This window comes from Babylonia areolata, chromosome 35 (assembly GCF_041734735.1).
Source record: "Babylonia areolata isolate BAREFJ2019XMU chromosome 35, ASM4173473v1, whole genome shotgun sequence".
NCBI classification, from domain to species: domain Eukaryota; kingdom Metazoa; phylum Mollusca; class Gastropoda; order Neogastropoda; family Buccinidae; genus Babylonia; species Babylonia areolata.
Window position 1 is genome coordinate 27807258 of NC_134910.1, and position 11490 is coordinate 27818747.

General features: G+C 46.0%; 1 protein-coding gene across 1 annotated transcript in view; it reads left to right on the forward strand.

The window, feature by feature from the left end:
* Window positions 1-11283, forward strand: part of LOC143277927 (sodium- and chloride-dependent GABA transporter ine-like) — a 65690-nt gene extending 54407 nt beyond the window's left edge. Inside the window, exons 12-16 of the mRNA XM_076582902.1 lie at window positions 441-593; window positions 2088-2184; window positions 5234-5307; window positions 8873-9052; window positions 10352-11283. Coding sequence (XP_076439017.1) covers window positions 441-593; window positions 2088-2184; window positions 5234-5307; window positions 8873-9052; window positions 10352-10564 — 717 coding nt within the window. The 3' untranslated portion in view covers window positions 10565-11283. The remainder of the gene's footprint in view (window positions 1-440; window positions 594-2087; window positions 2185-5233; window positions 5308-8872; window positions 9053-10351) is intronic.
* The last annotated feature ends 207 nt before the right edge of the window (window positions 11284-11490 follow it).

The following is an 11490-nucleotide window of genomic DNA, read 5'->3' on the forward strand; positions in this document are numbered from 1 at the left end:
CACAGTGTATGATGACGATGATGAAGATGATGATGTTGTGTGTGTGTGTGTGCACAGTGTATGATGATGATGGTGAAGATGATGATGATGGTGTGTGTGTGTGCACAGTGTATGATGACGATGGTGAAGATGATGATGATGGTGTGTGTGTGCACAGTGTATGATGACGATGATGGAGATGATGATGATGGTGATGGTGGCGTGTGTGCACAGTGTATGATGATGATGATGAAGATGACGATGATGGTGTGTGTGTGCACAGTGTATTATGATGAAGGTGACGATGACGACGGATGATGATGGTGGTGTGTGTGTTGCACAGTGTGTGGGCTGTCTGACGATTGTGGACAACATTGTGGTGATGGTGTGGGTGTGCACAGTGTATCATGATGAAGGTGACGATGACGACGAATGATGATGGTGGTGTGTGTGTTGCACAGTGTGTGGGCTGTCTGACGATTGTGGACAACATTGTGGTCAGCATGGAGGGGTGGATAGAGAAGAGGGCCTGTAGCAAGGTGGCCGTTCATCTGCTGGTCACCTTCTTCGTCATGTGCTTGGCCAAGGCTCTAGGCATCATCCAGACCACCAAGGTGAGGGGGGTGGGGGTCTGTGTGTGTGTGTGTGTGTGTGTGTGTGTGTGTGTGTGTGTGTGGTATTGTGCGGTGTGTGTGTGTGTTCGTTCTTTAGTTTAACGTCTTTTCACTGTAAGTAATATTGGACGAGGGAAGGAAAAAATCGAGTGGGAGGAGGGGGAGGGGAGGGGAAATTACTGTGTACGCATACGAGTAAGTGAAAGTGTGTGTGTGTGTGTTAAAATTATTGATTTAAGTTTTGCTTAAAAAATAAACAAACAAGAGAGGCAAGGCCTTCAAGACTCACTTGTGATACATTTAAAAAAAAAAATCCAAGCTTTTTATGCATTGAGTATAATTTCAAAATGTAATGTTTAAGATGAGAAAGATCAGTTTAAAGCAAATTAAGTCCCCTAGCATTAATTACAGAGTAATTTCCCTTTTTTACTATCTGCACCAAAACGTTTACAAAATAAATAAAATGTCCATGCTTAGCAAAAGAAGTTGATAAAAAAATGATAATAATGACTGCTCTTGTTGTTGGGTCAGAATATCAGATCAAAGTGCCAAGTTTAGAGAATACCAAAAATATAAATATAACAGTAAATGCAGTTTGCATATAATTAGGCTTCATTTTTTATTTTTTTGTGCCCATTTTTTGTGCGGAGTATGGCTGCCTACATGGCGGGTTAAAAACGGTCATACACGTAAAAGCCCACTCGCGTATACACGAGTGAACGTGGGAGTTGCAGCCCACGAACGCAGAAGAAGAAGATAATGATGACATAATGATTATGATGATAGTGATAATGATAAAATGCATGATGTTTCCATTAATCCGCCATGCCCCTGTTCATCGGGGGATGGGGGGGTGGGGGTGGGGGGTCCTAACAAAGAAACTGTTTTCTTCAGTTTAACGTCTATTCACTATAAGTGTTTTTAGACGGAAAGGAGTAAAGTAGTGTATAAAGGAAAGGGAATGCATGTGAATATTATTGAAAAAAAAAAAAAGAAAAAAAGTTCATGTTATGTATCAGAGGAAAAGTATATTATAAGAAAAAGTCTAAAGAGGTTGTGGTGTGTATTGAATGAGTTGTCATGGGAAGGAGAATATGTATATGCATATCAACAAGTATTAACCTACAACAATGTAAATATAAATAACAGTATTAAATATAATACTTTAGAAACTGTGTGTGTGTGTGTGTGTGTGTGTGTGTGTGTGTGTGTGTGTGTGTGTGTGTGTGTGTGTGTGTGTGTGTGTGTGTGTGTGTGTGTGTGTGTGTGTGTGGACTCTTCGCAGGCTGGCGTCTACTATTTTGAGCTGATGGATCGCCGCTCCCTGTTCCAATTCCGCTTCGTCCTGATCTTGTTGATATAATGATTATGATGATAGTGATAATGATAAAATGCATGATGTTTCCATTAATCCACCATGCCCCTGTTCATCGGGGGGGGTGTCTAACAAAGAAACTGTGTGTGTGTGTGTGTGTGTGTGTGGACTCTTCGCAGGCTGGTGTCTACTACTCTGAGCTGATGGACCGCTCCCTGTTCCAGTTCCGCTTCGTTCTGATCTTGTTGTTAGCCCTGGGCCTGCTGGTCGTCTATGGTAAGACAGCGCAGTGTGAAGCACGGGTGGTTGTGGGCCTGCTGGTCGTCTATGGTAAGACAGCGTAGTGTGAAGCACAGGGGTGGTTGTGGGCCTGCTGGTCGTCTATGGTAAGACAGCGCAGTGTGAGGCACGGGTGGTTGTGGGCCTGCTGGTCGTCTATGGTAAGACAGCGCAGTGTGAGGCACACGGGTGGTTGTGGGCCTGCTGGTCGTCTATGGTAAGACAGCACATTGTGAAGCACGGGTGGTTGTGGGCCTGATGGTCGTCTATGGTAAGACAGCGCAGTGTGAGGCACAGGGGTGGTTGTGGGCCTGCTGGTCGTCTATGGTAAGACAGCGCAGTGTGAGGCACGGGTGGTTGTGGGCATGATGGTCGTCTATGGTAAGACAGCGTAGTGTGAGGCACAGGTGTGGTTGTGGGCATGATGGTCGTCTATGGTAAGACAGCGCAGTGTGAGGCACGGGTGGTTGTGGGCGTGATGGTCGTCGATGGTAAGACAGCACGGTGTGAGGCACGGGTGGTTGTGGGCCTGATGGTCGTCTATGGTAAGACAGCGCAGTTTGAGGCACGGGTGGTTGTGGGCGTGATGGTCGTCGATGGTAAGACAGCACGGTGTGAGGCATGGGTGGTTGTGGGCATGATGGTCGTCTGTGGTAAGACAGCGCAGTGTGAGGCACAGGGGTGGTTGTGGGCATGATGGTCGTCGATGGTAAGACAGCGCAGTTTGAGACACGGGTGGTTGTGGGCCTGCTGGTCGTCTATGGTAAGACAGCGCAGTGTGAGCCACGGGGGTGGTTGTGGTCCTGCTGTTCGTCTATGGTAAGACAGCGCAGTGTGAGGCACGGGTGGTTGTGGGCCTGCTGGTCGTCTATGGTAAGACAGCGCAGTTTGAGGCATGGGTGGTTGTGGGCCTGCTGGTCGTCTATGGTAAGACAGCGCAGTGTGAGGCACACGGGTGGTTGTGGGCCTGCTGGTCGTCTATGGTAAGACAGCGCAGTGTGAGGCACACGGGTGGTTGTGGGCCTGCTGGTCGTCTATGATAAGACAGCGCAGTGTGAGGCACACGGGTGGTTGTGGGCCTGCTGGTCGTCTATGGTAAGACAGCGCAGTGTGAGGCACACGGGTGGTTGTGGGCCTGCTGGTCGTCTATGGTAAGACAGCGCAGTGTGAGGCACGGGTGGTTGTGGGCCTGCTGGTCGTCTATGGTAAGACAGCGCAGTGTGAGGCACGGGTGGTTGTGGGCGTGCTGGTCGTCTATGGTAAGACAGCGCAGTGTGAGGCACACGGGTGGTTGTGGGCCTGCTGGTCGTCTATGGTAAGACAGCGCAGAGTGAGGCACGGGTGGTTGTGGGCATGATGGTCGTCTGTGGTAAGACAGCGCAGTGTGAGGCACACGGGTGGTTGTGGGCATGATGGTCGTCTGTGGTAAGACAGCGCAGTGTGAGGCACAGGGGTGGTTGTGGGCATGATGGTCGTCGATGGTAAGACAGCGCAGTGTGAGCCACGGGGGTGGTTGTGGTCCTGCTGTTCGTCTATGGTAAGACAGCGCAGTGTGAGCCACGGGGGTGGTTGTGGTCCTGCTGTTCGTCTATGGTAAGACAGCGCAGTGTGAGGCACGGGTGGTTGTGGGCCTGCTGGTCGTCTATGGTAAGACAGCGCAGTTTGAGGCATGGGTGGTTGTGGGCATGATGGTCGTCTATGGTAAGACAGCGTAGGTAGAGGCACGGGTGGTTGTGGGCCTGCTGGTCGTCTATGGTAAGACAGCGCAGTGTGAGGCACACGGGTGGTTGTGGGCCTGATGGTCGTCTATGGTAAGACAGCGCAGTGTGAGGCACATGGGTGGTTGTGGGCATGATGGTCATCTATGGTAAGACAGCGCAGTGTGAGGCACACGGGTGGTTGTGGGCATGATGGTCATCTATGGTAAGACAGCACAGTGTGAGGCACACGGGTGGTTGTGGGCATGATGGTCGTCTATGGTAAGACAGCGCAGTGTGAAGCACAGGTGGTTGTGGGCATGATGGTCGTCTATGGTAAGACAGCGCAGTGTGAGGCACAGGTGGTTGTGGGCATGATGGTTGTCTATGGTAAGACAGCGCAGTGTGAAGCACAGGTGGTTGTGGGCATGATGGTCGTCTATGGTAAGACAGCGCAGTGTGAGGCACGGGTGGTTGTGGGCATGATGGTCGTCTATGGTAAGACAGCGCAGTGTGAGGCACGGGTGGTTGTGGGCCTGATGGAGAGGACAGAATGGTTGCTTTTGTGCATGTTTTTTTTGTGTTTTTTTTGCTGCCCCGTCATCTGCACCGTTTCAGTGGCATTACTCCCACGCCGCTCATTTAGATTCCCCCATACACGGCCACACCCGGGTTTGTCCGTCGTAGTTCCAGCGTCGGTTTTTTGCTGGTTTTTTTTTGTTGTTTTATTTTTGCACATTTAAGCATTATCTTTTGTGTGTTTTTTTCTTTTGGAGCGGAATAGAAAATGTCTGAATTTTCAAGCTTACCGGGGTCACAAGAAACATTAGTGAGTGATGAAGGGGGGGTTGGGGGGGTGGGGGGTGGGGTAGAACTTGAAAAGTACAAACATGAAATGAAAATCACATGCAAATACTGATACAAGAGGAATTCAGGTATCTAGGCAAATATATATACATGTTCATAGGCATGCTTACAACCACGCCCACACACACAGTACACACCTACGACACACACACACACACACACACACACAGAGTAACAAACAAAACACACACACACACACCCATCACTACTACAAGTGAACTGTTTCCTGCCTGAAGAGCTGAGAGTATCAGTATCAGTAGCTCAAGGAGGTGTCGCTGCATTCGGTCGAATCCACAAGTTATACGCTACACCACATTTGCCAAGCAGACGCCTGACCAGCAGCATAACCCAACGCGCTTAGTCAGGCCTTGAGAAAAAAAAAGAAAAAAGAAAAAAAGAAGAAAATAATAATAAATAAATAACAATAAAAATGAATAAAATAAAATAGATATAAAGTGTCAGTATGTGTGTTTGTGTTTCAGTGAAGCAGAACTTCTCTCTGGGGGAGAGGGTGGTCATGGCCTTCTGGTTCGCCTCCTCCACTTTGATATGTTCCGTAAGTGTTTCCATACTGGTTACATGGATTTATCGAGACGAAATGTATGGGTTGTAGGTTTAACGTTTTGGTCGTACAGATTTATAGCGGTAAAAAAATGCATTGGTGGAAGTATTTCCGTATTGTGCAGGTTTTTTTGTTTTTTGACTCACTTGTGTAAACAAAGTGAGTCTATGTTTTAACCCGGTGTTCGGTTGTCTGTGTGTGTGTGTGTGTGTGTGTGTCTGTGGTAAACTTTAACATTGACATTTTGGCCTTGCCTCTCTTGTTTTTTTCTTATTGTGCCCAAGCATTTCTCTGGCATCAATTTATCTCATTAAAATGGTTTTCACGTTCCAACATACGCACAACCTCATAGAGAGAGAACTAGCTTCTAGAGTATTTCCAGATGTGTCCACAGGTAAATTTGGAGGATAAACAGTAATATTTTCTGCCTCTTTTTTTCCGCATCAAAATGACGTAGAAGCCTGTCGAGGCTGTAAAACTACGGAGTGTTGAATGGGTTGATACCCCCTCCCCTTTCCACGTCCTGTCCCTCACCCTATTCTCCACAACCACTGCGTGAGTGCACATGTACGCATGTGCTGAAAAATGTGAATGAGCCCCCTTCATGTGTATACGCACACAGATGATCAAATACGCACGTTACAGATCCTGTAATCCGTGTCAGTGTTCGGTGGGTTGTGGAAACAAGAACACACTCAGCATGCACACCCCCTGAAAACGGAGTATGGCTGCCTGCATGGCGGGGTAAATAAAGAGAATGGTCATACACGTTAGATGTTACATGTTTGTCTGAGTGTGTAGGTGTGCGTGCCTGAAATCTGATTGAATGACAATGGAAATGAATGATGAGCGCCCAATGGCAGCCGTCAGTCGGCTCTACCCAGGTAGGCAGCCTGTTGTGTTAATGACCCCGTGTTTGTAAAGCGCTTAGAGCTTGGTCTCCGACCGAGGATAGGTACTATATAAGTATCCATATCAATCAATCAGTCAATCCATGTGTATGTGTCCAAAACACCTTGCACAGACCATGAAGCAGTGAGAATAAGAAGTTGTGTAAGTGTTGGGTGTAACAGTTGGCAGTCAGTCACTTGAAGAATTTAGCTCTTTGTAGTGATACGTGTGGATTTCTTCTTGTAATGAATTGTTGATGGTAGATTTCTTGAGCTACAAATACCTTGGGGGGGGTGCGGGGGGGGGGGGATTTTTGTATTTTCTGTTGAGATTTTTGAACGAAATGTGCATAGGTGGGAGATTTTCTGTATTAGGTTTATGAAGGCAAAAAAATGCATGGATTGGAGTATTTCTGTGTTTTCTGTACAGATTTATTAACTCCAAAATGAACGGGTGGGAGTAATTATGTGTTTTCTAAAGAGATCTATATATATGAAAATGCATGTGTTGGGAGTATTTCTGTATTTTCTGTACAGATTTATTAACACCAAAATGAATGGATGGGAGTAATTCTGTATTTTGTGTAGAGATCTATTTGTATAGAAATGCATGGGTTGGGAGTATTTCTGTATTTTCTATATAGATTTATTTACATGAAAATGCACAGGTGGGGAGCATTTCTGTATTTTCTATGTAGATTAGTTAACTTAAAAATGCTAAGGTTGGAGAATTTCTGTACTTTCTTAATTGATTTATTTATGTAAAAATGAATGGGTGTGACTATTACTGTATTTTCCGTATAGTTATTAACCCATTCTACTCCAGTTAACTCATACCATGATTACTTCCCCCTGCAGATCAGGTACAAGTATTCTCGTACCAGCACACCATTATAATTTCGTTCATTCTTGCTTTCGTACTGTTGGCATCCTAGACTGATCCATGAAAATGAGGCTACGTTTGACTGATTGAAGCAACAATTCTCCATCGATTTTCGCTGTTTTAGTGAACCACCCTGTTTTTTTTTTTACTCACTTGTGTAAACAAAGTGAGTCTATGTTTTAACCCAGTGTTCGGTTGTCTGTGTGTGTGTGTGTGTGTCTGTGTGTGTGTGTGTGTCGTGGTAAACTTGAACATTGACATTTTCTCTGCAAATACTTTGTCAGTTGACACCAAATTAGGCATAAAAGTAGGAAAAATTCAGTTCTTTCCAGTCATCTTGTTTAAAACAATATTGCACCTCTGGGATGGGCACAAAAAAAAAGAGAGAGAAAAAAAAGAAGCCTAATTATATGCAATCTGCATTTACTGTTATATTTATATTTTTGGTATTCTCTAAACTTGGCACTTTGATCTGATATTCTGACCCAACAACAAGAGCAGTCATTATTATCATTTTTTGTTCAAACAGGAACTTCTTTTGCTAAGCATGGAATTTTTTATTTATTTTGCAAATGTTTTGGTGCAGATAGTAAAAAAGGGAAATTACTCTGTAATTGATGCTAGGGGACTTAATTTATCACAAGTGAGTCTTGAAGGCCTTGCCTCTCTTGTTTATTTTTTTTTAGCGTATATGTACCGTATATGTAAAATGAACAAATATAGGAACAGTCCCTCTCGCTCTCTCTCTCTCTCTCTCGCTCTTGTTGCTCTCCCTGCCTGTCTATTTGTATGTCTGTCTGTATATCTTTGTCTGTCTGTCTCTTTCCATCTGGCTGTGTAACTATCTTCTTTTCTTCTTCTTGTATTTCCATGATTTTACTCTTGCTTTTTCACTTTTCCCTCTTTTTTATTTATTTTTTTTTCATTTTGCTGTTGTTCATGTATTTGTTTTCGAGGGCTGGATGAAAAAAAAAGCATGTATGCTTAATCTGTTAACCTCAGAAAATAAAAATTATTCATTCATTCATTCATTCTGCTGTTGTGATGGTCATAGCCGGACACAACTGACAGTTGTACATGTGGAGTGATGGCCTAGAGGTAACGTGTCAGCCTAGGAAGTGAGAGAATCTGAGCGCACTGGTTTGAATCACGGCTCAGCCGCCGATATTTTCTCCCCCTCCACTAGACCTTGAGTGGTGGTCTGGACGCTAGTCATTCGGATGAGACGATAAACTGAGGTCCCATGTGCAGCATGCACTTAGCGCACGTAAAAGAACCCACGGCAACAAAAGGGTTGTTCCTGGCAAAATTTTGTAGAAAAATCCACTTGGATAGGAAAAGCAAATAAAACTGCACGCAGGAAAAAAAATACAAGAAAATGGGTGGTGCTGTAGTATAGCGAGGCGCTCTCCCTGGGGAGAGCAGCCCGTATTTCACACTGAGAAATCTGTTGTGATAAAAAGAAATACAAATACAAATACAAATACTCCATTTTCGGGTGTGTGAATGCTGGGTATGTTCTTGTTTCCATCACAGAAATGGTTTCATTGTCAGGCCACTCGCCCATTCTGTGGAGTTAGCACAACAAGCTATGACACTCCCGACAGCGTCAATATCAACAAGAAATCATATTCACATGAGTGGAGTGGTGGCTGAGAGATGATACATCCACCCGGGATGTCAGAGTCACTCCCACTCCACTAGATCTTGAGTGGTGGTCTGAGAAATCTGTTGTGATAAAAAGAAATAGAAATACGAATACAAATACAAAATGTGCGTGCCGCAGGGTCTGTGGTTCTATGCCCTGATGCACGACCAGAACCAGGGGTTCCTGTACCCGACCCAGACGAAGTCGGTCCCCAGGGACTGGGACATGGTGCGCTGGGTCATCGGGGCCCTCCCCCTCCTGGGGGTGCCCATCGGCGCCCTGCACGCCTGCTACTCCGCCTGTGGCTCTGGCTCTCCCGTACGTTGGGTCTTGGGGGTTGGTTTGGGGTGTTGAGGGTGTGTGTGTGTGTGAGGGGTGTGGGGGGGGGGGGGCATGTTTGCGTGTTTGCGAGCTTGCGTGTGAATGGTTTGAGTTTGTGAGTGTGTGTGTGTGTGTGTGTGTGTGTGAACAGTGTGTGTTTGTGTGTGTGTGTGTGTGTGAATAGTTTGAGTTAGTGAGTGTGTGTGTGTGAATAGTTTGAGTAAGTGAATGTGTGTGTGTGTGTGTGAACAGTGTGTGTGTGTGTAAATAGTTTGTGTAAATAGTTTGAGTGTGTGTGAGTGTGTGTGTGAACAGTGTTTGTGTGTGAACAGTGTGTGTGCATGTGTGTGTGTGTGTATGTCCGTACGTGGGGAATTTAGCAGTAATGTGTGTGTGTGTGTGTGTGTGTGTGTGTGTGTGTGTGTGTGTAAATAGATTCAGTATGTGTGTATAAACCTGTTGAGTGTTTGTGTGTGTGAGATTGTGTGTGTGAGTCAGCAGATTCAGTGTGTGTGTATACATGATTCAGTGTGTGTGTGTAGCGTCATGTGTGTATGTCAGCAGATTCAGATGTGTGTATAAATGGATTGAGAGAGTGTGTGTGTGTGGTGTGATATGTGTGTGTGTCAGCAGATTCAGAATGTGTGTATGATCAGATGGAGTGTGTGTGGTGTGATATGTGTGTGTGTCAGCAGATTCAGAATGTGTGTATCATCAGACGGAGTATGTGTGTGTGTGTGGTGTGATATGTGTGTGTGTCAGCAGATTCAGAATGTGTGTATCATCAGATGGAGTGTGTGTGTGTGTGTGGTGTGATATGTGTGTGTGTCAGCAGATTCAGAAAGTGTGTATCATCAGACGGAGTGTGTGTGTGTGGTGTGATATGTGTGTGTGTCAGCAGATTCAGAAAGTGTGTATCATCAGACGCAGTGTGTGTGTGTTTGGTGTGATATGTGTGTGTGTCAGCATATTCAGAATGTGTGTATCATCAGATGGAGTGTGTGTGTGTGGTGTGATATGTGTGTGTGTCAGCAGATTCAGAATGTGTGTATGATCAGATGGAGTGTGTGTGGTGTGATATGTGTGTGTGTCAGCAGATTCAGAATGTGTGTATCATCAGACGGAGTGTGTGTGTGTGGTGTGATATGTGTGTGTGTCAGCAGATTCAGAATGTGTGTATCATCAGACGGAGTGTGTGTGTGTGTGTGGTGTGATATGTGTGCGTGTCAGCAGATTCAGAAAATGTGTATCATCAGACGCAGTGTGTGTGTGTGTGTGTGTGTGTGTGTGTAACAGGTGTGCAGCAAGCTGTTCTGCGGCATCACAGAGCGCGTGCGGGAGCATCAGTTCGACCAGCTGCCCCCCCCGCCCCCACCAGAACCCACGGCGCCACCTTACATGTACACATACATGGACAACGCGTACCCCCTGGACGACACCTACAAGATGGAGTACGACCCGCCAGAGGCAGAGCCCCTCCGGCCACACAACAGCCAGACTCGGATCTAAGCCGAGCAGGGGGATGCGTGCGATGTCTGAAAGGATCGGGGAGGGAGTTAGGAGAGAGGCGAAGCCGTGGAGAAGGGATTCTTCAGCCTCCTTTGTGCGAGAGTTCTCCTCCAGGGGTCGTAACTGGTCGGTGCGTTGACGGTTACGGACATGTGGGGAGAGACGGACAAAGAGAGAGAAACTGCATTTTGGGAAGGTTTAGTGATTGGTGCATGCTTGTGTGTCAGAAGATTTTTTTTTTTTCTGAAGATTCGGTGGCGTGTAGGTACAGTTGTGGAAGCATGGCTAGAAGGAAGGTGCACGTTGTGGTGAAGGTTAAACATGGCTGCCGACATGGAACCCATGCCTGTTCCGCGACTACGAGGACAGCACCGTTTGGGGGTGTGGGGAGTGTCGCGTCACAACGATGGCATCTTCTCCATACTTGTACTGCTTGTTTGATGTAAGCTTCAGGGTTACTACTGCCAAAACACTCAATCTCACATGACACAGCAAGCACAGCCAGTCGTCGATCTTTGTCAAAAGCGCAGCTTGTAAGACAGAGGTTCTGCCTTCGTGAAAGATCGCGTTGTATTTTTTGGTGTGTGCATTACTGTCTGAAAGACCCCCAGAACCTGTTTGAGGTACAGCTTTCACGCAAGATGGGCCTCTTGTGAATGTGAGACGTGCGGCTGAGAAGATTCCATCTTGTGTTTGAATAGTACTGGATAAAGATTTTTTTTTTTTTTTTTTTTTTTTTTTTTAAATCTACAACCCAGTACTGCCTTCAAGGATTCGTTGGAAAATGTGTGACACAAACTTCTGACCACTTTCTCAGCATTGGTGTTATTTTAAGTGAGGGGGGGTGGGTGTGGGAAGAGAGAAGCGTGGTCTGGAAAGCGTGGCTTGGGAACTGAAGGACTGGCAGATTGCACAGCTCCAGGTTT